This window comes from Ranitomeya variabilis, chromosome 2 (assembly GCF_051348905.1).
Source record: "Ranitomeya variabilis isolate aRanVar5 chromosome 2, aRanVar5.hap1, whole genome shotgun sequence".
In the NCBI taxonomy this organism is placed as follows: domain Eukaryota; kingdom Metazoa; phylum Chordata; class Amphibia; order Anura; family Dendrobatidae; genus Ranitomeya; species Ranitomeya variabilis.
Window position 1 is genome coordinate 910,233,626 of NC_135233.1, and position 26,828 is coordinate 910,260,453.

Below are 26,828 nucleotides of genomic sequence, written 5' to 3' on the forward strand. Positions count from 1 at the left end.
TAAAAAAAAAAATACAAATGCGATAGATCCCAAGTTGAATCCCTGTACAAATATAAACAAGGACACAAGTAACACACATGGCATGTTTTCACAATTTTAAAACATACGTTTTTTTCAGAATTGCGCATCAAAATTTTTAATTTGATTTCTCCAAAACAAAATATAAAGAAACATAGTCTTGTGACATATCAAATGAAAGCTGGTACCGTTCTGAGAAAAATGATGTCTCTCCCACCTCTGTATCTTAATTCTAGCCCGAGATATGATAAAAAATGTAAAGCCATACCAGGCCAAAATCCATGCTTTTTCAAAACTTTAAAAATCTGTAAAAAATTAACTGATGAAGAAAAAAATTCTAAACTTTTAATTTGTAATTAACTAAAGTTGTACTTCATAAAAACAAAAAATAAAAAAAATCTAAAGACGTAAGGTAAAAAAAATATTCATATTTGGATCACTTGAAATGGAATGACCCGTACATGAGATAGGGGTTGCATACAGGGTTATAGATATAATTTACAGTAAACAGGTTTACAGTGACACACTGGTACAGAGGGGAGAGGACCCTGTCCTTGCGGACTTACAGTCTATGGGATAGTGGGGAAGAGACAGAAGGTAGGGGTGAGGCGGCGGCGGCTCTGGCGGTGGTGAGGCGGCGGCTCGGTTATTGTAGGCTGTAGGCTTTCCTGAAGAGATGGGTTTTCAGGCTCCGTCTGAAGGATCCGAGGGTGGTGGATAATCGGACGTGTTGAGGCATGTAATTCCAGAGGATGGCGGATATTCGGGAGAAATCTTGGAGGCGATTGTGTGAGGAACGAATAAGTGTGGAGGAGAGTAGGAGGTCTTGGGATGAACGAAGATTACGTGAGGGAAGATATTGGGAGATTAGTTCAGAGATATAGGGAGGGGACAGGTTGTGGATGGCTTTGTAGATCAGTGTTAGTAGTTTGAACTGGATTCGTTGGGAGATTGGGAGCCAGTGGAGGGATTTGCAGAGGGGAGAAGCAGGGGAGTAGCGAGGAGAGAGGTGGATTAGGCGGGCAGCAGAGCAGCAGAGTTGAGGACAGACTGGAGTGGTGCAAGAGAGTTAGCGGGGAGGCCACAGAGGAGGGTGTTGCAGTAATCGAGGCGGGAGATGATGAGAGCATGTACAAGAGTTTTGGTAGATTGTGGGCTGAGGAAGGAACGGATTCTGGCAATATTTTTGAGTTGGAGGCGACAAAATGAAATTAAACAGTTTTCAAGTGAAATCTTTATTCTAGGTGATGTTACATTTGCACATAGGACCCCTTGTTCGAAAGAAGCTTCTGAACTCTCTCGTCCATTGAATTTGTCAGTTTTTGGATGGTTTCTGCTTCAATTGTTTTGCATGTGGACAGAATACCCTCCCAGAGCTGATGCTTAGATGTGAACTGCCTCCCGCCATCATAGACACTCATTTTGATGATGCTCCAGAGGTTCTCAATGGGGTTGAGGTCAGGGGAAGATGGTGGCCACACCATAAGTTTGTCCTCTTTTATGCCCGTAGCAGCCAGAGATGCAGATGTGTTTTTTGCAGCATGAGACTGTGCATTATCATGCATGAAAATGATCTTGCTGCGGAAAGCATGGTTCTTTCTCTTGAACCATGGCAGGAAGTGTTGTTTTAGAAACTCCACATAGATTATGGAGTTCATCTTTACCCCTTCAGGAATCATAAAGGGGCCAACAATCTCTCTCCCCATGATTCCAGCCCAGAACATTACTCCACCTCATCCTTGTTGGCGCCTTAGCCGTGTTTTCATGGGGTGTCCATCAACCAGCCATCCTCCACTCCATCCATCTGGACCATCGAGCGTTGCACGGCACTCATTGGTGAACAGAACAGTTTGGAAGTCAGTCTTCATGTATCGTTTGGCCCACTGGAGCCGTTTCTGCTTGTGTGCAGTGGATAGAGGTGGTCGACAGGATGGTTTACGCACAGCTGCAAACCTCTGAAGGACCCTGCATCTTGTTGTTCTGGGGACGTTGGAGGCACCAGCAGCTTCAAAAACTTGTCTGCTGCTATGACGAGGCATTTTTGCAGCTGCTCTTTTAACCTTACGCAATTGCCTGTTGGAAAGAGTCCTCAATTTTTCCTTATCAGCACGCACACGTGTGTGCTGGGAATCAGCTACATACTTCTTGATTGTGCGATGATCACGATGAAGTGTCTTGGCAATGTTGATTGTAGTCATGCCTTGACCTAAATACTCCACAATTTGTTGCTTCTCAGCATCCAACGCATCCTTTTTCTTTCCCATTTTGGCAAAAAATGTAGGCTGCTTAATAATGTGGAACAGCCTTCTTAAGTAGTCTTGCCTTTATTTGGACACACCTGCCAAACTAATTTGCACAGGTATCTGCAATTGCTTTCAGTGATATAAAGAGCCCTGACACACATCACCATCAATGAGTTTAAATGACAAACAGAAAAATCTAACCTTATCACTCCTAAACTCTTTGTGCATAATAATTTGGAACACAGTGAATATGGAGCACTATGAGGAGTGTATTATGCTATATGGAGCACTATGAGGAGTGTATTTTAATATATGCAGGACTATGAGGAGTGTATTATACTATATGGAGGACTGAGGAGTGTACAATACTATATGGAGGACTATGGGGAGTGTATTATGCTATAAGGAGGACTATGGGGAGTGTATTATACTATAAGGAGGACTATGGGGGTGTATTATACTTCTTATATGGATCCCCATGACTTCTATATTAGCCCCTGATGAGTATAATGGTTTATTTTCTTTTATACATTACATAACAATGGTAGTACAGGGGACAAATATATGCCAGGATGGGGCACCGGATAGTTATGCAACTGAGGTCACACTATACAACTTTGCAATAAAGCTATAGTGTGCGAAATGAATAGGGAAAATGTGAATTTGGGTGGAAAATATTTTGGCAAGGTGGGGGGGGGGGCCCCATTTGAAAGTTCGCATCGGGGCCCATAACTTTGTAGTTACGCCACTGTTTGGATGTTATTGTGGGGTCTTTTGTGACCTCTTGGATGATTCGTCGCTGCTTTCCTGGGGTAATTTTGGTCGGCTGGACATTCCTGAGAAGGTTCACCATTATTCAATGTATTCGCCATTTGTGGATAATGGCTCTCATTGTGGTTCGCTGGAGTTTCAAAGCTTTAGAAATGGCTTTATACCCTTTTCCAGACTGATAGATCTCAGTTACTTTGTTTCTCATTTATTCCAGAATTTCTTTGGATCGCAGCATGATGTCTAGCTTCTGACGATCTTTTGCTCTACTTCACTTTGTCAGGCAGGTTCTATTTAAGTGATTTCTTGATTGAGAACTGGTGTGGCAGTAATCATGTCTGCATGTGCATAGGGAATTTGAACTCAGCTTCCCAAAGATGTGATAAACCACGGTTAATTAGTTTTTTAAGGGCAGGACAATCACTTTTCCACACAGGGCCTTGTAGGTTTGGATTTCTGTTTCCCTTAATAATAAAGAACTTCATATAAAATCTGCATGTTGTGTTTACTTGTGTTATCTTTGTCTAATATTTAAATTTGTTTGCTGATCTGAAACATTTAAGTGTTACAAACATGCTAAAGAATAGGAAATCAGGAAGGAGGCAAACACTTTTTTCACATAACTGTATGTATTCTCTTTAGAATAGTAGGATGCCAAACCATAAATATGCACAACACCTTAAAGTGTGACAGAAAGCTTCCCAAACAGTTAAAATTAGGGGCAGACACCATGAAAAGCGGTAGAAATTTGCAAATGGCACAGCAGCAGTCAGCCATGGGAGATTCATGTGGTATCAGGGTCTGGGCCAGCATTTACAGCTTTGAATTGAAGTTTGAATGAAGACCTGGTGGTTAAGGGAATGGTGTAAACGTTTGTTGGGAGCCCTGATTCCTCATGCAACAGTTCCAATTATTTCCACAGCCGCACTCAGGTGGCACAAACATACTGTAAGTTTCATATAGTACGATACCTCATGCAACACCTCCAATTTTTTTTTCACACTCAGTTGGCACAAACATCCGTTTCATGCAGTACTATTGGCAGAAAAATTTAAGGAAAAGTGGTTGAGTGAAAGTAAGTGTAGGCCTGCCTGTCTGGGAACCCTACTTCTACAGGCAACACACATGAAGGAGACACAACTTGAATTCTCCACATTTCCAAAAATTATTGTCACACATCACAAAGGTGGCATCAATTTCCACAGAGCAGAAACAGTATAATGTGACTCTGAAACATCTTACACTACAGGCAACCAACCAGATAGAGACCCAACTTGGAGTCTCCACATTTCAAAAAATTGTTTGTAACATCAGCAGCAGTAACAACAGCAGGTACAGAAGCCACAACAAAGATGCCACAGACTGCGATAGTGCTAGATCAATGCATGACACTAAAAACAACACCATTACCCAGTTTGCCCAGGCTGCGACTGGGGTGCAAAGGTCATTGAAGATCCATGACTTGTTCATTTTGATGAAAGTTAGGCAGTCTACACTTTCAGGGGACAGCCGGATGCACTTATCCGTCAGGGCACCACCAGCAGGGCTGAAGATACGTTCTGAGAGAACCCTGGCTGACGGGCATGACAAAACCTCCAAGGCGTGACAGGCGAGCTCAAGCCACTCTTCCATTTTTGAACACCAAAATGGCAAATGCTGAAGGGTCCAACGCCGCCTGATGGCATTGATATTGAAATCCAGATATTCCTGCACCTTCCTCTCCAGTCGTTCATAACGTGTCAGACTTGTACTTTGTTTTGCTGGTGCACAAGCTGGCCTAAAAAATGTGTGAAACTACTCACAGAAATTGCATATACCACCTCCACTGCTACTCCTAGCAATGATTTTGCAATGACACCTTGACGTTCCCAGAGTTCGAAGTCTAGAACTACGATGCACACTGTGTGCCTCACTGCTGTCTTGGGGAAAGCCACTCTTAAGATTGTAGATTGAAGAGTGGCAACCCAGTAGTCAGCACTATTTCTAACCCTAAGAATATGGGCATCATGTTGAAGTGCAGCAAGAAGGCTCTCATATGTCGGACACTTCCATGAGGTCCAAGTCCATAGTGTGTTGGTGACGGGGTAACACAGAGAGGGGATCATTATCCTTTTCATCTCCTGACTGTTGCATGTCCATTACCTCTTCCTCCTCCATTTGTTCCTCGGCTCCTGCATCTTGATTAACACTTTGGTGCAATGAGCCCCCCATGATCGCTGTAATCCACCCTCCCATCGCACTCGCCTGTGCGATGACAGTCCGGAACTTTGTGATATTGTTATCCCTTTCTCATACTACTCTGCTTCCACCTCTTCCTCTGGGACCATCATTTCCTCACGCAGACTATTTAAAGTGTACTGCAGCATGTAGATGACGGAATAGTGATTCTGATGACGGCGTCGTCAGCGCTAGCCACCTTAGTAGACATTTCAAAACTGTGTAGGAGGGTGCAGAGTTCCTTCATCTGTGCCCACTCCGCAAGCGTGATTTGCACCACGTCTGTACTGCGTACAGGCTATGCTAAAAGACATACTGCATCAGGGCTCGTCGCTGCTATCACAGATGCTGCAACATGTGAAAAGTGGAATTCCACCATGTCGGAACATCGCAAATCAAATGATTAACCGGTAGGCAGAAAGACCTCTGTAGCGATGCAAGTCGATGACCTGCGGGGTGCGATCGTCAGGAGTGAGCACACAGTGACCGTGCTTTCTGCAGCCGCGCATCCTAGCCAGGATAGAGGCGGAGAAATTTCTGTACCACCAGGTTGAGGACATGAACCATGCAAGGCATGCGTGTGAGGTAACCCCGGCATAGGGTCACCACCAGGTTTGTACCATTATCGCACAAGGCCTTCCCTGGCTCCAGGTTCAGTGGAGATAGCCAGTGCCCTAACTTGGACTGGATAGCTGTCCACAACTCTTGAGCTGCGATCTGCAAGGCATATTCATTTTAACACTGCCTGATTGCGTTGAGCCATGGCTGCGCAGTACGGAGGTGGGGAGAATTCTGTCTGCACTGTTGGAACGCGTGTCTGATTAAGGGAGAGATTGACCGCCTGCCCCACAGCCACCAGTCACCCAGTACCTGGACAGTGAGATATAACACCCCTGCCCATGTGTGCTCGTCCAGGTGTCAGTGGTGAAATGCACTCTGCAGACATAGATTTTTTTCAGGGAACGGGTGATATCTGTGACATGCTGGTATAGCACAGGCACAGCTTTCTTAGAGAAGTAATGGCGACTGGACAACTGGTACTGGGGGACTGTGACGGCCATCAACTTTCGGAAACCATCTGTATCCACCAGGCAGAAAGGCAGCATTTCTGTGGCTAACAGATTGGAAATGGTGGAGTTCAAGCTCTTAGCTTTGCCATGTGTAGGAGGAAACATTGTTTTACGTGACCACAGCTGCGGAACTGAGGTCTGGCTCATGTGCTGAGACAGGGTTGAGTAGGGTAAACAGGACAAACTGCTGGACTGTGATTGATGTGCAGGCAGAGATGTTATGGTGAATTGAGAAAGATTTTCAGCACAGCAATGAAATAGGCACTAACGGACAAGTGATAGTGCGCAAGCGATGCCATTTTGATGAATGCACACATTAGCATATTCATTATGTAAACTAGGGGGCAGGTCAGTGAGGTATCAGTGACCTGTTAGCAGTCTGCATTATGAATTTCTAATCAGAGCACCACATGTAGACCACCCCCCCTCCAGGCCCCGCCTTAGGGCACGAGCATATCATAAACTACAAACTGAAACTAAGGATTAAAAAAGAAGCACCAGATGGATTTTATCAACCCAGGTATCATTTTAATCAGTATAACGACACCGACCTGACACTGTGTGTAGGTTACTATGCACAGTCCAGCTGACAGGTTCCCTTTAAGTTTCCTAATCCTCTTACCACCGCATCTGGATGCTGGTACGCTCTCGAAGACTTGGAATTTAAGCTGTGAATCAGAATGGCCTGAAGTCTTGATGAAGAGACTGGAATTAGACACTCCTGATCTCTTTAGAGGGGCACGCCTTTTAATGAATCCGGCTCTTCTGAAAAGTGGAATGTACCACCTTGTTCACCTTGCCACAAATCTTACTTCATTTGGGAACTGGAGTAAGATTTGTGGCATAAGGAATGCCACTGCTCAAAGTGAATTTGACAAGTGGGAGTTGCCACGCCCGAGCTCCGCTCACTTTTTTGGAGCTAAGCGAAAGTTGCAGCCTCGCCTTGTTCCAAAATTTTGTGACGTTTCAAAGCTTTTTACAGCAGAATTCTGGGGTACAAGTTTTAATGAATCGGGCCCATGTTTTCTCTGAAACCACACATCCTATCAGATAAAAATATACCTGGCTGCACTCTTGCAGCCATGTTCTGATTCATGCTGGCCATAGTTTGGACAGTATTCATGATTGAACTGACAGGTTTACTTTACAGGCATTATCTGGCACCTCTTACTACCTTATTGGGAGGTGACCTGAGATGCTATAATTACCACATTTGTGTACACCACCTATTCTAGATAATAGGAAAGTACAGTTTTTATCACTGCTGGACATCCTACTTCCAAACAAACCTATTTCAACACCCTCATCACCTCACTGTCAAATAACCCTAAACGTATCTTTGACTCTTTCCAGTCCCTACTCAACCCAAGAGAGCAGGCCCCAACCACGGATCTCCGCGCTGACGATCTGGCCAATTACTTTAAAGAAAAAATTGACCATATTCGACAGGAAATCATCTCCCAATCTCTTCATACCATGCACTGTCCTCCCTCCCCCACTGCATCTAGTTCACTCTCTGCCTTTGAACCAGTTACAGAAGAAGTAATCAGGCTCCTTGCATCTTCTCGCCCGACCACTTGCACCAGTGACCCCATTCCGTCACACCTCCTCCAGTCCCTTTCCCCGGCTGTCACCTCTCACCTAACAAAAATATTCAACCTTTCTCTCACTTCCGGTATTTTTCCCTCCTCATTTAAGCATGCCATCATACATCCATTACTTAAAAAACCCTCCCTCGACCAAAACTGTGCCGCTAATTATAGACCTGCCTCTAACCTTCCCTTCATCTCCAAACTCCTGGAACGCCTGGTCCACTCCCGTCTTACCCGCTATCTCTCAGATAACTCTCTTCTCGACCCTCTTCAATCTGGCTTCCGCTCTTTACACTCTACTGAAACTGCCCTCACTAAAGTCTCTAATGACCTACTAACAGCTAAATCTAATGGTCATTGCTCCATGCTAATTCTCTTGGATCTCTCTGCAGCATTCGATACTGTGGATCATCAGCTCCTCCTCACTATGCTCCGCTCCATCGGCCTCAAGGACACCGTTCTCTCCTGGTTCTCCTCCTATCTCTCTGACCGATCCTTCACTGTATGATTTGCTGGTTCCTCCTCCTCTCACCTTCCCCTTGCTGTTGGGGTTCCTCAAGGATCAGTCCTAGGCCCCCTCCTCTTCTCTTTGTATACTGCCCCTATTGGACAAACAATCAGTAGATTTGGTTTCCAGTACCATCTCTATGCTGACCACACCCAATTATACACCTCTTCTCCTGTTATCACACCGACCTTCTTAGAAAACACCAGTGATTGTCTTACCGCTGTCTCTAACATCATGTCCTCCCTCTATCTGAAACTGAACCTGTCAAAAACTGAACTCCTCGTGTTCTCTCCCTCTACTAACCTACCTTTGCCTGACATTGCCATCTCCGTGTGCGGTTCCACCATTACTCCAAAGCAACATGCCCGCTGCCTTGGGGTCATCCTTGATTCCGAGCTTTCATTTACCCCCCACATCCGATCACTGGCTCGCTCTTCTTATCTGCATCTCAAAAACATTTCTAGAATTCGCCCTTTTCTTACTTTCGACTCTGCAAAAACTCTTACTGTTTCACTTATTCATTCTCGTCTGGACTATTGTAACTCTCTACTAATCGGCCTCCCTCTTACCAAACTCTCCCCGCTCCAATCTGTCCTGAATGCTGCAGCCAGGATCATATTCCTCACCAACCGTTACACCGATGCCTCTACCCTGTGCCAGTCATTACACTGGCTACCCATCCACTCCAGAATCCAGTACAAAACTACTACCCTCATCCACAAAGCACTCCATGGCTCAGCACCACCCTACATCTCCTCTCTGGTCTCAGTCTACCACCCTACCCGTGCCCTCCGCTCCGCTAATGACCTCAGGTTAGAATCCTCAATAATCAGAACCTCCCACTCCCGTCTCCAAGACTTTACACGTGCTGCGCCGATTCTTTGGAATGCACTACCCAGGTTAATACGATTAATCCCCACAGTTTTAAGCGTGCCCTAAAAACTCATTTGTTCAGATTGGCCTACCGCCTCAACGCATTAACCTAACTATCCCTGTGTGGCCTATTTAAAAAAAAAAAAAACATAATCAGGTTCCTCGCATCATGTTCTCATACACTTTATGCAGTTAATAGCACTCTGTGTCTGTACTGCTACACACTTAGGCAGTTAACTGGTTCATGCAGCTTTACATGAACACCCGAGCCTTACAGTATGGCTGGTCCAAATAATTAAAGCAATTGTTACCATCCACCTCTCGTGTCTCCCCTTTTCCTCATAGTTTGTAAGCTTGCGAGCAGGGCCCTCATTCCTCCTGGTATGTATTTTGAACTGTGATTTCTGTTATGCTGTAATGTCTATTGTCTGTACAAGTTCCCTCTATAATTTGTAAAGCGCTGCGGAATATGTTGGCGCTATATAAATAAAAATTATTATTATTATTATTATTCTCTTCTGTCCATTCAGTGTCCACTCCTCTTCACATTTCACCTCTCCTTATGTTCCCAAACTACCCACCAGCTAGATTATGTTCCCCCGTCAGGGTATTCCCATGAAAAACGCAGCATTTTACTGTCCCAGCAAACTAAATAAGATCTCTGAAATCTCATCCACACGTTGCTTATTTTAAAGTATTTTTAAATCTGCAGCATGTCAGTTCTTTCATTATTTTTGCAGCGTATGTCAACCAACCTAATATTAGATTAGGAAAAGCTGCATCAAAACTGTATTTGAAAACGTTGCCAAATTGTTCATTTTTCCTGCCTAGAGAAATGTTTGTAATGCAGAAATATTTGCAGCAAGTGCTTAAACTGAACCTGTCACCAGGAAAATGTAGTCCAACTTGCAGGCATCATGTTGTAGAGCGGGGGAGCTGAGTAGATTGATATTTAATTATTTATCCATCTTCTCTTTCTGGTATTTTTGGTCCAGCGGGCTGTTAAAATCATGACTGACAGTTACCTTTGTATCCACTGTTACACATAGAAAGCTGTCAGTCACTGATAGGCTCACCCACTGGATCCAAAATCCAAATAAAAAGCCATCCCTGGACCAGAACTGCACTGCTTAACTACAGACCTGTCTATAACCTTTCCTTCATCTCTAAACTCCTGGAACGCTTGGTCCACTCCTGTCTAATCCGCTGTCTCTCGGATAACTGTCTTCTTGACCCCTTACAATCTGGTTTCCGCACTTTACACTCCACTGAAACTGCCCTCACTAAAGTCTCTAATGATCTAATAACAGCTAAATCCAAAGGTCATTGCTCTCTGCTGATTCTCCTGGATCTTTCTGCCGCATTTGACACTGTGGATCACCAGCTCCTCCTCACTATGCTCGCTCTATAGGCCTCAAGGACACAGCCCACTCCTGGTTCTCCTCCTACCTCTCTGACGGCTCTTTCACTGTATCTTTTGCCGGCTCCTCTTCCTCTCCTCGTCCCCTTACTATCGGGGTTCCGCAAGGCTCAGTCCTAGGCCCCCTCCTCTTCTCTCTTTACACGGCCCCTATTGGACAAACAACCAGCAGATTTGGGTTCCAATATCATCTCTATGCTGATGACACCCAATTATACACTTCTTCCCCCGACATCACCCCTACCCTAATTCAAAATACCAAGGATTGTCTGTCTGCTGTCTCTAACATCATGTCCTCCCTCTACCTGAAACTAAATCTCTCCAAAACGGAACTTCTTGTGTTTCTCCCTTCTACTAACCTCACTCTACCCAACATCGAAATTACCCTGGAGGGTTCAACCATAACTCCCAAGCAGCATGCTCGCTGTCTTGGGGTCATATTCGACACCGAACTTTCCTTTACTCCCTATATCCGATCACTCACTCGCTCTTGTCACCTGCATCTTAACAACATCTCCAGAATCCGACCTTTTCCCGTCTCCCATGACAGCACACCTGAGAGAGGGATCCGCCCAGCCAGGACAGGAAACCTACTGAAATAAAAGGGCGGTACCTCTCCCTCGCTTCAGTTGGGTTTCCTGTCCTGACGGGAACCCTTGTGCTGAAGACGGCGGTTTTATTTTTGATAGAAGATCCACTTACCCGCTCCTGTCCCGGCACTGGAAGCGCAGGCAGGGTGCCTGTATGCCGGCCTTCGGGAGGCGGTAGCGCCGTTCGCAGATCCCGTGGGGCTCTTGCGCACGTGCGGGCGTCGGTCCAGCACAGTCCGGACTCCTGGGGCCGGTCTCTGTCCGCTACGCCGCTCTCTCCCTCTCAGCTGGGCCACTTCCGGGCGCGCGGCTGACGTTGCGCGCAAGGTACGCTGGGAGTGGGCGTGCCCGCGTGACGTCAGACCGGCGCGCCGGATCCAAGATGGCGGCGCCCATGGAAAGAATGCCGGTAACGCCACAGACTTCCCGGCGGTGTCCTGGGGGAGAAAAAGAGCTTAATGGTCACCGGAAGAGGTGGAGAGCACGGAGAGGACCCTTTATTAAGGGTAAAGCAACGCTGAAACGACGCTCATTTCCATACAGCTATTCCAGAGATGGAGGATCGTATGGAGCTTCAGCAGCAGCAGCCATTACAGCAGCAGCAGCAGCATGAGCCCCTTTCAGGTGATACGCCTGCCCAACAGCGTACAAAAAAGAATAGCCGCTCGAGTGGAAGGAGTGGCAATCGCCCTGGTCGGTCGTCTCAGGATTCCTCTACCTCCAGGAGAATCGTTCCCCGTGCTCCTAGTCCACCTCGGAATCCGGTACCGTTTGTGGTCAGCGGGTGGTGAATGATCTACGTGAATGTCACCCTGGTGGTAATAGGCTACATTTTCTGTTTACTTGGCAGGCGCCGAGGAAGGCTAGCTCCAAGACAAAGAATAAGGAATGTGCCCTCTGTAGAGCTCCGTTGGCAGTCCAGTGGCAGAAAAGTCTTTGTATAGATTGTATCCAAAAGACCATCCAGGAAGAAACCCCTGACCTTGCCTCTAGTCTTAGGGCAATAATTAGAGCAGAAGTAGAATGCTCTGTTAAAGCGGCCCTTAAGAAAAAGGGTAGTAGAGACCCAGAACCAGTTTCCGTATCCGAGGTTTCCCATTCTGATGAGGAATGTCAGGAGGAACCATTGTCTCCCTGCTCCTCCTCCTCTAGGTCCTCTGGCTCCTCTTCAGATAGTGATGTTGGGGGCCGTCCGTGCTTTCTTACCGAGAACATGGACAAGCTGGTTAAAGCCGTTAGAGCTTCTATGGGCCTAAAGGATGAGAAAACAGCCAAATCCCTGGAGGACATTATGTTCGGGGGGTTGGAGGAAAAAAGAAAGCGTACCTTTCCTGTTAACTCCAAGGTAAAGGCCCTTATTGAGAAAGAATGGAAAAAGCCGGAGAAATCGGGTAATCTGCCCTCGGCTTCTAAAAGACGTTACCCCTTTGAGGAGAAGGATTCAGAGACTTGGGAGAAAGTGCCTAAAATTGATGGCGCAGTAGCTAAATCTTCTAAACAGCTATCCCTTCCCTTAGAAGACTCTGGTGTGTTAAGGGACCCCTTAGATAAAAAAGCGGACGGATTCCTAAGACACACCTGGGAAGCAACCGCAGGCGCTCTGAAGCCGGCAATTGCAGGAACCTGTGTCTCACATTCCCTTATTATATGGTTACAGCAAATAGAGGAGCAGTTAAAATCTAAAGCTCCAAGAGACGAAATTTTATCCAATGTAGCTATGGCTAAGGGAGCGGCTGCCTTTATAGCGGATTCATCAGCAGACTCCGTAAGGCTGGCGGCTAGAGCTGCAAGTTTATCCAATGCGGCTAGACGTGCTCTCTGGTTGAAGGGGTGCCCGGGAGACTTGCCCTCAAAGAATAGACTCTGTTCTATACCATGTGATGGCCATTTCCTCTTCGGTAAAAAGTTGGAGGACATTCTGGAGAAAGCCGGTGACAGGAAAAAGGGTTTTCCTCGCTTTCCAGTGGACTTTAGAAGGCCTTATTTTCGGAGGGGCAAATTTAGTAGGGGCCGCCCCCCGGGAGATAGAAGGAGTTGGGACTCCAGAGACAGAAGGGGATCTGGATATATGTTTAAAGGTCCCTCAACATCAACTAAAAAGCCCTCCCAATGACGACAGGCCAGTAGGTGGGAGGCTTTCATCTTTTTTCCCAGCCTGGGTAAACATCTCCCCCACTCATTGGGCTCTGAAGGTGGTCAAAGACAGCCTAAAAATAGACTTTGTTTATCCACCGCGACAGACTTTTGTTTCAACACCCCAAAGAAAAACCCCGGAAGAGCAGCTAGCCTTGGAAGCAGAGGTATTGGAGCTGGTATCAAAACATGTTCTGGTAGAAGTCCCGGGGGAAGAACAGGGAAACGGTTTTTATTCCCCTCTTTTTTTGATAAAAAAAACAGACGGGTCACTAAGAACTATCGTCAATTTAAAAAATCTCAACCAATCGGTAGTAAACTGTTCCTTCAAAATGGAGTCTGTAAATACAGCGATAAAACTCTTGTTCCCACAGTGCTTCATGGCAGCTATCGATTTAAAGGACGCCTATTATCACGTCCCAATTCATCGAGACTTTCAAAAATTCCTAAGGGTAGCGGTTTATGTCCAAGGTTGTCTCAGGCACTATCAGTACGCTGCCCTCCCATTCGGCCTGTCAATAGCGCCAAGAATTTTTACCAAGCTGATGTCAGAGGTCATGTCCTTCCTCCGTTCTCGGAACGTGGTAATAGTTCCGTATCTAGACGACTTCCTGATAATAGGGAATTCAGCGGCACACTGCCGGTCGCAAATAAAAGAGGTTATAGCGACACTAGAATTGTTGGGGTGGAAAATAAATCTCGCCAAATCAAGGTTGACGCCGGAGCTGATTCAGTCCTTTCTAGGCCTGGTTCTGGACTCCAGGCGTCAGCTTTGTCTCCTACCAGAAAACAAGCTGGTCAAAATTCAGAATCTTGTGGAAACAGCAATTCAACACCCTGTAATGACCTTGAGAAAGGCAATGTCCTTGCTGGGCTCTCTAACGTCCTGTATACCCGCAGTAAGATGGGCTCAGTTCCATCTAAGACTATTGCAGTGGGAGGTCCTATCTGCGCAAAGATGGTTAAAAGGGCATTTAGAGGGCAAGCTGTGTCTCTCTCTGGAGGTAACAGATTCCCTAAAATGGTGGGCCATAAAAGATCATTTGACGTCGGGGGTCCAGTGGGTAACTCCGGTAGAACAGGTCATCACCACAGACGCAAGCGGTACAGGATGGGGGGCGCATTTAGGAACTCTCTCAATTCAGGGATCCTGGTCCCATCTAGAATCACAGCAGGCATCAAATTTAAGAAAATTATGGGCCGTAGAAAGAGCTGTGAAACACTTCCTTCCCATCCTTCAAGGTCACCATACCAGAGTCATGTCAGACAATCGCGCAGTGGTGGCATATATCAACCACCAAGGGGGGACGAGATCCCCTTCCCTAATGAAGTCAGCGTCTGTCCTCCTACAACTAGCAGAGCGCCACCTGCTATCCCTCTCTGCTCTCCACATAAGGGGAGTCGAGAATACGAGAGCAGACTACCTAAGCCGCAAGACACTGAGGCAGGGGGAGTGGTCTTTAAATCCCCGGGTGTTTCAACAGATGCAGGCCTGGGGCATACCTGTAATAGATTTATTTGCCACTCTAAACAACAGGAAGGTAGACAGGTTCTGTTCGTTAGACCCGAGGGAGAATCCCTTCGCGGTAGATGCTCTGCAAATACAATGGGATTTCAGTCTCGCTTATGTGTTTCCACCGATAGCGATGATTCCAGCAGTGGTGAGAAAGATCAGAATGGAGCAAGCGAGGGTAATCTTGATTGCTCCATTTTGGCCAAAAAGACCTTGGTTCTCCCTCCTGAGACAAATGTCTATAACCGATCCGTGGATTCTACCAGAGATTCCGGACCTGCTTACCCAGGGCCCAATATGCCACTCTCAGGTGAAGGGCTTCCATCTTGCAGCCTGGAATTTGAGAGGGCATTACTGAGTAGGCGGGGGTTTTCGCCGGGGTTAGTCTCCACCTTATTAAAAAGTAGAAAACCAGTAACATCGAGAATTTATGGTAGAACGTGGAAAAAATTTCTGGATTTTTCGGGGCAACCTTTGGGGGATAAAGCTCCTGTGGGTACCATCTTAGAATTTTTACAAGCGGGTTTACAACTGGGGTTGGCAACTAATATGCTCAAGGTCAAAGGCAAAGATGGGTGTCCCGCTTTATTAAATCCTGTAGTAGGTCTAGACCAGTAGAAATTCAGAGAGTTCCCCCGTGGGATTTAAATCTGGTGTTAGATGCTCTAACCAACAGTCCATTTGAACCCCTGCAGGAATCATCGTTAAAGATACTCACTCTTAAAACGGTGCTCCTGGTAGCATTAACATCAGCCCGTAGAGTGAGCGACTTACAGGCCCTGTCCGTCTCCCCTCCATACACGCAAATTTTTGATGACAGGGTAGTACTCAGACCAGATCCGGCATACCTTCCGAAAGTTGTACTTAAATTCCATAGGAGTCAGGAGATTGTGTTACCCTCCTTTTGTAATAATCCTAAGAACCCAGGGGAGGCGAAATTTCATACACTGGATGTAAGGAGAACTATTTTGCAGTACATATCCTTGACTAGTCAGTGGAGGAAGGATCAATCCCTATTTGTAGCCTTCCAGGGTAGTAGGAAGGGATATGGGGTATCCAAGGGTACTATTGCTAGGTGGATTAGGGAGGCTATTTCCTTATCCTATGCTTCCTGTGGTGCCCCGATCCCTGATGGCATCAAGGCTCACTCCACCAGAGCTGTGGCTACTTCCTGGGCAGAAAAAGCAGAGGTATTGATAGATCAAATTTGTAAGGCCGCTACCTGGTCCTCTCCGTCTACCTTCTTTAGACACTACCGGCTAGATCTATCCTCCTCATCTGACCTTACCTTTGGTAGAAGGGTGCTACAAGCGGTGGTCCCTCCCTAAGGTGGTTCTTTCTCTAAAAATCTCTCAGGTGTGCTGTCATGGGAGACGGGAAAACACCAAGGTTACTTACCGGTAGCCGGTTTTTCCGGAGCCCATGACAGCACCTGTATATTCCCTCCCTTCTTTTTCACCCTTTGGTGCGCACTTTTTAGCTGGGTGTATTTTGTTATAATTATAATGTGGTGATGGATTATCATGTACTAACCAAGGGGGCCTCTCATGCTCTGAAAACCAACTGAAGCGAGGGAGAGGTACCGCCCTTTTATTTCAGTAGGTTTCCTGTCCTGGCTGGGCGGATCCCTCTCTCAGGTGTGCTGTCATGGGCTCCGGAAAAACCGGCTACCGGTAAGTAACCTTGGTGTTTTCTCACCCTTGAAACTGCTAAGACTCTTAGGCCTCTTTCACACTAGTGTCGTGCACTGCACGTCGCTATGCGTCGTTTTGCAGAAAAAAACGCATCCTGCAAAAGTGCGTGCAGGATGCGTTTTTTCTCCATAGACTTTTATTAGCAACGCAGTGCGACGCATTGCCACACGTCGCACCCGTCGTGCGACGGTTGCGTCGTGTTGCGTCGGACCGTCGCCACCAAAAAACGTTGCTTGTAACGTTTGTTGGTGCATCGTCTGCAGCATTTCCGACCGCGCATGCGCGGCCGGGAACTCCTCCCCCGCCTCCCTGCACCTCACAATGGGGCAGCGGATGCGTTGGAAAACTGCATCCGCTGCCCCCGTTGTGCAGCGCTTTCACAGCCAGCGTCGGTGTGCCTCAACGTCGCATAGCGACATGCAGTGCACGACGCTAGTGTGAAAGTAGACTTACTGTCGCTCTTATTCATTCTCGTCTGGACTACTGCAACTCTCTTCTAATCGGTCTCCCTCTTACCAAACTTTCTCCTCTCCAATCCATCTTGAATGCTGCAGCCAGAGTCATATTTCTGTCCAGCCGCTTCACCGATGCCTCCATCTTGTGCCAGTCATTACACTGGCTACCCGTTCGCTACAGGGTCCAGTATAAACTCATCTCTCTCACCCACAAAGCTCTCCACAGTTCTGCACTGCCTTATATCTCCTCTCTCATCTCTGTCTATCGCCCTACACGTGCCCTCCGTTCTACAAATGACCTAAGACTAACATCTCCTGTAATCCGAACCTCACACCAATGTCTCCCAGACTTCTCTCGTGCTGCGCCAGCTCTCTGGAATGCACTTCCCCAGACGATCAGACTGATACCTAGCCCCGACCTATTCAAGTGCGCTTTGAAAACCCATCTCTTCAAACAAGCCTACCACATCAACTACTCAGTAAACTAACTTTGCCCTATTCCCTCCCTCTAAATATTACTCTGAATCTGCACCCTACTATTCATCTGACTCCACACCCTCCATGCACATAACTGCACTTGATACTTGACTATTGCACTTAAACACACGGGCTGATGACCAGATCATGCAGCTTTGTATGAAAATCCCTATTTATTATAATTGCCAGACCTGAAATAACAATCACTTTTCACCTATTGTGTCCGCCCAATTCCTTGTAGATTGTAAGCTTGCGAGCAGGGACCTCACCCATAATGTCACTGTTTAAATTGTCTTAACTCGTACCGAATTTATTGTTTGTACATGTCCCCGCTTAATTGTAAAGTGCTGCGGAATATGTTGGCGCTATATAAATAAAAATTATTATTAATTATTATTAAATAAAAGCAGAGGTTTAAGTGATAAAAACCCAGGTAATACTGAATATAATATTTTCTCACAAAATTATATATCAGTCTACTCATTTTCTCGTGCTTTATAACATAATGCCTGCAGATTGGACTGCATTTTCTTGGAGACCGGTTCCCTTTAATGTGTCCATACCCTAAGGTAGCATTTCCTAAACTGTTGATTATATTATTCTATTTTATCATTTTGTATGTTATCTTTTGTAACTTGTCTTTATTATCGCAAATGGAAACTCGTATAATTTCATTTTTTTCTGCTTTGAAATTTAACCAATTTGTTTTTTAATTAGCAGACATTTAACATATAATTTATACTGAAGTACTTTTTTCTGATCTGTTATTGAAGTCTCATAGTTTCACTTATTGTTTTCTGTCAAGCTTAACCTATCCACTTCACCTCCTCCAACGCAAATTGTAAGTCGATCACAATCATCCAGTACAACCAGCAGCAGTATTACACAGAAAACAATGTTACTTGGAAGTACTTCTCCATCTCTGAGTGCAAGTCAGGCTCAGATGTATCTACGCGCCCAAATGGTAAGATGGAGCTTTTTATCTAGCTTTGCTATATTATGTTGTTTCTTTGATCTGCGTTTTTCTTTTCTGGATATTTTTGATATTATGATGTGATGTTAGTGCTTAAATTATACATAAAAAATAAAGATTTCTTAATTGCTTCATTGGGGGACACAAGAACCATGAGTTAGTCTTCTGCTACCTGGAGGCTGACAATAACATCTTAACAAAAAAGGTTGGCTCCTCCCCAGCAGACTAAACACTGCCTGCTAGCACCAGGCCTCTTCAATTTAGCTTAGTGTCATGCGGAGGCAGACAATGGTCAAGTCTCAGACCGGTCTTTGTCTTGGTTAGAGTAGAAGCTAACCATCCCTCTTTTTGTGTTTTAGAACTCAGATGATCGTTAGGATGGGTATCGTGATGCCACTCTGTTTCACCCCACAGAACGACAGAGAGTACAACCTGTCCTGGTCAGCCTGTATCCACTCTCATCGGTCTGGTAGGACTGTTTACTTTAAAGTGGCCAGCGATCAGTTACCAAGGGGAGATCGGTCCTTTTATTTTTGATGCCTGCCCCTCATTTGCACAGAGCGGAAGATTGACTCTGGACTTCCAGATGTCTAGCTGCAGGATCAAGCTTCTTCAGAACAGTTAAGTATGTCCCTGACTGAAGCCCTGCTTTGCGCTGGCTTCCCTGATGTCATTTTTCTTGGTGTTGTGACTTTTTTTATGCAGCGTCTTGGAGTCGAGGACCTAGTCAAGTACTCGTGTTCCCTCTCTGTAGTTTTTGAGACTCCCGACATTTTTTAGGTGCCCTTTTCTCCACTCCCCTCCTTGTCTCCCCTCAACTGCTCAACCCTCCTTCCCTGGGTTGGGAGTGGGGTGGAGGATAGGGAGCCTATTCCTGCCATTCAATGTATGTGTGGCTGTTTAGGATGGATAAGGGTCCAGTGGATATCCGCATGAGAGTGAGCTCTTCATCTGGAAGTCTTCAACCAGATATGTCTTTGGTGGGACACCGATGTTGATCTGATGGTATCCAGGCGAAACTGCAAGGTGCTGAGGTTTGTGGCCAGGTCTTGAGATCCACTGGCAGTTGCAGTTGACGCTTTGGCAATCCCTTGTTCTCAGTTCACACTACCAAACCTGTTTCCATCTCTGTCACTGCCATCCAGCCTTCAAAAGAATCCCGAACGGGCCTCGATGATCCTGTTATGCAGAAATGATCAGTGTCCTGGCAGACGCCATATGTGCTTTCTTTATTGTCAATATATTCTTTTCCAGGACCCACTCTTCCATCAGAATTTACTGTCGCTCATTTTAACGGCATGGCTGTTGAAGCTGCAATTCTGAGGGCCCCAGGCCTGTTGGATCCATTTATTTAGACTATGATTAAAGCATGAAAGCCTTCCTCACTGCATAGCTACCATTGCACCTGGAAGGCCTATTTTTGTTGGTGTGAATCAAGCCCTGTGTCTCGTGAGGAGTGTCTGTCCATCTCTGTGTGGGTACTGGCTTTGACTTAGTCTGTAGCTGAGTTAGCCAAGTTTTCCCAGACCCTATTTATGGTTGTGGAATGATTGCTTATGGTATCTTCTGTTTTTGAGACTCTGATTGCTGTCCACAGTGAGTAAGACCTACCAGCTACACAGGACCAGCAGGGCCATGCACAGAGATGATCCATGCAGCCTTTGCTTAGCTCAAGTGCCAAATTTCCACGTTGGCTAGCAGAGAGATCTTTATACCACAAGTTAAGACTTTTCTCTATAGAGTGGCACACGCGAGGCCGGTGTAATTTTGTTTTAGCCAATTAGAGACATCTTATGTTCCATCTCTTTTGTAAGATGGATTTCTTATAACCATTGCCTCCTTGAGGATGGTTTTGGAACTGGCTCCTCAACTCATCCAACACCTGGAAAAGGTGATATTGTGGTCGGTTTCCATCTTTTTTTCGTAGGATGGTTTTGGGTTTCTACCGACATTGTCTTTATTTCCTTCTGCTCCACACCCGTTCATCCTACTTAGAGAGCTTTGTACAAACTGGACGTTGTCAGAGCCGTGCGGTGACACTTGTCAGTCTCCGCTCCATTCAGATGTTCGGATTCCATGTTTGTCACTCCGGAATACCAGGACAGAGGACTGGCTGCCTTTAAGGCGACCATTGCTTGCGGGATATGATCTGCCATTATCGAAGCATATATGACGAAGGCCAGAATTAACCCATTCGAGGTTAGGGCGCACACTACATGGGCTGGCCGTCTACAGGCATCTATTCTGCAACTCTGTAAGGCAGCTATTTGTTCATCAGCTCATACTTTTTCTAAGTTTCATCTTTGCTTCAGCGACGCAAGTTTTTGTGGGAAGGTGTTGCAGGCAGCAATCGCACAAGCGGCGACCGAATCAAGAATGAATCCTTCTCTTGTAACAGCATCATTCCCGCCTCAGGGACAGCTTTCCCGTGTTTCCCAATGAAGTGACCAAGATATTAAGATTTTTGGTACCGTAAAATCTCTTTCTCGTTCTCTTCATTGAGACGGACGTGAACCATGGGCTTATATGCTACCACCTGGAGACTGACCTTAAGAATACTTCATAGTTTAAAAAAAAACAACTGACTCCTCCCTAATGAGCTACTCCTGGGCAGCTGACATCCAGCTATTCAGTTTAGCTTATCCAATTTAATATAGGCAGAGCTGTGCAGTTCTACCTGTCTCTCACAGCTCCGTTCTGTCATTCAAATGTCCGGTGAGTCATCCTGATACTCTATGGCCGAGGTCAGACCACATCAAGTGCTACCATTGTTCTCTGGTTTCAGTCTGCTAATGCAGAAGGTCAGACTAGCATAGGTCAGTCCTGTAAGGGCACGACTCTCTCCTCTCTCCCCCTGGGTCTTACACCTTCAAGCATCTGTTCTTCCATTCCATAGGGCCGCAACTTACTCTATGTGGAGCTCTTAACTTTGCATCTAGGGATGCAAGTCTTAAGGTACCTTCACACTAAACAACTTTCCAACGAGAACGACAACGATCCGTGACGTTGCAGCGTCCTGGATAGCGATCTCGTTGTGTTTGACACGCAGCAGCGATCTGGATCCCGCTGTTATATCGCTGGTCGGAGCTAGAAGTCCAGAACTTTATTTGGTCGTCAGATCGGCGTGTATCGTCGTGTTTGACAGCAAAAGCAACGATGTCAGCAATGTTTTTACATGGAGAGTGAACGATAAGTGAGTCGCCGTTACGTCACTGGATCGCTCCTGCATCGTTCTGGAGCTGCTCAGTTTGACATCTCTACAGCGACCTAACAGCGACGCTCCAGCGATCTAGTTTAGGTCGGATCGTTGTCTATATCGCTGCAGCATCGCTTAGTGTAACGGTACCTTTAGCAGAAAAGGGAACTGCAGGCTGTAGTTGCTTGGGTAATAACATGAAGAATTGCTTTTTTTTTTTAGTACTGGTATTAGTTTTTCCACCCTAGAGACATCTTTAAGACATCCCACGGTTTCTGTGTTCCCCAATGAAGCGACCGAGAAATAAAGATTTTTGGTTCTCACCGTAAAATCTCTTTCTCGTAGCCCTCATTGGGGGACACAGGTGGTTGGGGAGGGGGGAGGTTGATTTTGCTACTACTGCTTTTGCACTAACTGAATAGCTTGGTGTAGCCTATTTTCTTTGTGCCAACCTCCAGGTGACAGTATATACAACCCTTGTTCCTGTGTCCCCCAATGAAGGTCGTGAGAAAAAGTTTTTACAGTGAGTATCAAAAATCTTTATTTCACGGCACCCACAATTTGTTGCCCACTCTGGCATACATTTTTAGTTGTTTTTTCTCTTAGGGTGGTTATACTTTTTCTTTCATTCTTTTGTGCTTTAGTTCTTTTGTTTCTCCTACTGCTTTCTCACTGAGGAGGCGTGGTGCTAACAGGCGTGGTATGTTCTGCTGGAGAGGAGACTTTTTTTGTTAAGTTGTATTGTTAGTGTCCACCTCCAGGTGGCAGGAGAGTAATCCAAGATTCCTGCATCCAACAAAGACTACGAGAAAGAGATTTTACGATGAGTTCCTAAATTCTTAATTTATTAATAGCATTATTGAAAACTGATGGCATGAAATACAGCCTGTAGATTGGACCATGCCATTCCAAGTCCTCTTTAAAACATAGGACTGAGTTCAGGGGTCAAATTACTCGGCTAATCTGCGAGCTGTGTGTCTTTTTCTCAAATGTAAAGTTCTAATGGAAGACGAATTTGCTTGCAATATTTGAAGTGGCTTCAAAACAGGGATTTACTTAGTGAGATTTACTTTATGAAATTCCTTCACCTGAAACCATTTTGTTTTGTTAGGGATAGTACAGTGTGATTGACTCGAAAGAGGCCCAAAATATTCTATTAAACTCTCAGTAGGATGAAACAGTCTGAACCCCAAAAATATGCTACGTATCTTTCCGTATCTGCAATCAATTGTATTACATGTGACACTGAAAGAGATCTCTGTTTTCTGCCAAATTTCGACGCTGAAGTTTTTCTCTAAATCTTACACAGTATGAGGCTTGTTCTGATAAACTTTTCCTTTTGTGCATGCTCCAAAGGGAGAAGTCTAGTGGTGGTGAAAGCCACTTTGAAATTATTCTGTTGTTGAAAAAGGACTCGATTTCTGCCATGCTCCTTGCCGATGTGTGATAAGTTGTTCCTTCTTGCTAGAAGTACTCAGTTGATTCACAAACTGTTCACCACCACCAGTTCTCATGGTGGTGTCAAAGAAACTGGTGCCTATCATACAAAACCGAGACATTGCACACCATACACCTACTTTTTGATCATGGAGTGGTTTTTATTGAGTGGCAAATGGATTAATGTTGCAGTGTCATTGTGCCATTTTCAGACCAACTCTGCTATGACAAGGGATCAGTGATCCCGTTGTTCCCAGATTCTGTACCATCTCCTGAATAACACACTTTGAGGTTATGTCACAAACTATATCTATTCCTAAATTCACTTTGACATCACTTAAAAGAATTGGTGATCCCATTGCTTCACACCATGAATATACTGTTCACCGCCATCTACGAAAAGTAGAGTGACTGCACCTAGAAATCTTACATGGTGGTTAAATGTTGTGTCGGCTGTTCAGGATCTACATCATCACTCCTGTTCAGGGGCATACTGGCTGGTTTGAAGCTCCATAGACTGAGAAGCACATTTTTTAATTCAGATTTCTTTGTCCTTGCGAGAGTTATTACAGAGTATTTGGGCCCTCTTTTAGTAGTTCTCCCTGTATTTTATTCTACTCATGAAACCTGGTGTATTTATTTCTTTTACTCATCTAGTCTCATTAATTTTACAGCGCTTTGCAGACCTCATCATTACTCATTGGGGCTCACAATCTAAATGTATGGAAGTTAACTTTTTATTAGTGCCATTCACAGATCTTGGTAAGGTTTAAAAACGATTAAAAATTGAGATCTTTTCCGTGTTTTCAGCTGATTTTCACTCCGGCAGCCACTGTCGCCACTGTACAGTCTGACATTCCAATGATTTCATCATCTGCATCTTCAACCTCCACTCAACCTTCTGCCACCCAGGTAAGAAAATGTAAGCAACCTTAAAAAAAATTCCCCAAGATATCCATATTTGAAGTGCGTAGCTTATGCAGTCCAGACAACAGCAATACACTACGAACTTGAAAAACTACCCTCAGTAGAAACCGCAACTTATGCTGTGTTAGACAAGCAAAAATCATATGAATTGCCAGGCATGAGCTGGCTTGGTGCACGCTTATGTCAAACCATCAACTTTTGTTGTAATAAAAGCCTGGTAGAACAAAATGAGATAATGGATCTTGGGCCAATTTTAAGTTTTAGCGTAATTAATTTTTTCAGTTTTACCTAAGGAAAAAAATCTTCATGCACAAAATGGTACACTTCGAACGGTGTGCCAAAATATTGAAAAAAGGACCTTTCTATTTTGGTGTGATCTAAAGGGAATCTGTCAGTAAGATCATTTTCCCACAATCCACTTATATGGGCATGTAGGTCTTTGAAAGCTAAATCAATTGACTCCTTTATATCTTTCATTTGTTGCTGCATTGCTGAGAAATCAGCGTTTTAATTCATGTGCAAATGAGGTGGTAAGTGCTCCGTGTGTGGCAGAGCACATATGTAGCCTTTGTCTCCCCAGGGTGGGTCGGTTCCTAGCCCAACATCAGCCTCTATAGCTTGATTGGTAGCTCATTGTCTGATTTCCTTGCTTGGCACCTGATGTCAAACACATATTGAGCTGGTGCTGGGATGGCAAACAACCTTGGGCGGCAGAGGTTCGGAACCTGCTCTGTCACCTCCAAGAGCACTTGATGCCTCATTTGCACATTAAGTAAAATATTGATTTTTCAGCAATGCAGCAACAGATAGAAAATATAAAGGTGTCTAGAGATTTATCTTTAAAAAACTTTAATGCCCATATTGGCAGTTTGGGATGGGGAGGGGGTTTGATCTTACTGACAGATTGCCTTTTAAATTGATTTGCAAGTTAGATGTGGAATATCATGTTTCTCATCCCCATAAAACAACTGATTTTGTGACTCAATGGATTCAAATCCTACAAATCATATTGCAAATTTCATGAGCCAAGTCTTCCCAGAAGCTGCAAGAAAGTGATTGAGGGATTGCCAACTTTTTATTTAAGGAGACCTACAAAATGGAATCTAGAAGCGGTCAATGAGTTCAAATAAAAAAATGTGAAAACTTGCTTTCATTATTTTTTTTTAATAATGTTACCTTCCAAAATATCAGGATTGAGACTGAAGCTGTTTTACTGAGAGACTCTCATGACATATCCCCTTATGATCTCTCCTCAAGCACCCACTTATAAAGAATTCACATCCACAGAAATATTTGCCTGCAAAATGTCTTGAATAATTTTTGTTAAATGGTTATTCTGGAGATCACATTCGTGACTCTTTGAAAAAATAATAATTTGGTGTTTAGAATGCAAATACATTTTAGTTTTATATTTTAAATGTGCTATTTCTGACATTATTTTCTCCTTTTGATCTCATGTGATTAACTCTTCATTGTCACTGGACACTGCTGTTCACCTGTTACAGTGAAAGGGATACTTGGTTTGCAACAGCATTCCAGTATATACTAGAATTTTTTTTATTTTACCTATGTTTGCACAAAAATGTATACTGTATACCATGTATATCCTAGATTATTTATTTTACTCACTTATACAGCGCCATTAATTCCAAAGCACTTTACAGACATTATCGGCACTGTCCCCATTGGGGCTCAAATCTAAATTCCCCATCAGTAGGTCTTTGAGGTGTGGGAGGCAACCGGAGAACCCACAGGAAACCCACACAAACACGGGGAGAATACTCAAACTCCTCGCAGATGTTGTCATTGGTGGGATTTGAAACCTCCAAAGCCACAGTGCTAACCACTGAGCCACCGTGCTGCCCATAGATTACTGCTGGTATCAGTAGATCAAGTACCCTCCGCTTTATGGTTGTGATTCTGTAACAATATAGGAAGTTGTACCCACCATAGTGAGTGATTACACATGGCTGGGGGTAATGGTTGCATAATGCCATGATCAGTAGATGTCATCTCTTACTGATAATGGGGGTCTTACTGCTGGAACACAGCAACACTCCTGGTCACCCTATGAAAAAGACACTGCCCCTGCATCATGGCCCCATTTACGTGCATTAGGTTGTGTTGCAGTACGATGCACAAGACATGGAGGTCACTAGTGATTTGCTATAACATTAGAAGATGGGACTCTCCATTTTATTTTACAATATGGTAAACTGGCTAGAGGATTAATAATAATAATTAATAATAATTTTTATTTATATAGCGCCAACATATTCCGCAGCACTTTACAATTAAGCGGGGACATGTACAGACAATAAATTCAATACAAATTTCATATAAAGCTGCATGATCCGGTCATCAGACCGTGTGTTTAAGTGCAATAGTCAAGTATCAAGTGCAGTTATCATGTGCATGGAGGGTGTGGAGACAGATGATTAGTAGGGTGCAGATTCAGAATAATATTTGGAAGGAGGGAACAGGGCAAAGTTAGTTTACTGAGTAGTTGATGTGGTAGGCTTGTTTGAAGAGATGGGTTTTCAAAGCGCACTTGAATAGCTCGGGGCTAGGTATCAGCCTGATCGTCTGGGGAAGTGCATTCCAGAAAGCTGGCGCAGCACGAGAGAAGTCTTGGAGACGGAGGTGCGAGGTTTGGATTACGGGGGATGTTAGTCTTATGTCATTTGTAGAGCGGAGGGCACGTGTAGGGCGATAGACATTATC

At 44.9% G+C, this 26,828-nt stretch overlaps 1 protein-coding gene across 7 annotated transcripts in view; it reads left to right on the forward strand.

The window, feature by feature from the left end:
- PHC3 (polyhomeotic homolog 3) overlaps positions 1-26,828 on the forward strand; it is a 191,882-nt gene that overhangs the window by 94,047 nt on the left and 71,007 nt on the right. For 5 of the 7 annotated variants that reach the window (XM_077290562.1, XM_077290557.1, XM_077290558.1 and 2 more), the window contains exons 5-6: positions 18,353-18,535; positions 23,988-24,089. In XM_077290562.1, the coding sequence (XP_077146677.1) occupies positions 18,353-18,535; positions 23,988-24,089 (285 nt within the window). The remainder of the gene's footprint in view (positions 1-18,352; positions 18,536-23,987; positions 24,090-26,828) is intronic. The other 2 variants (XM_077290560.1, XM_077290561.1) reach the window with 1 other exon arrangement.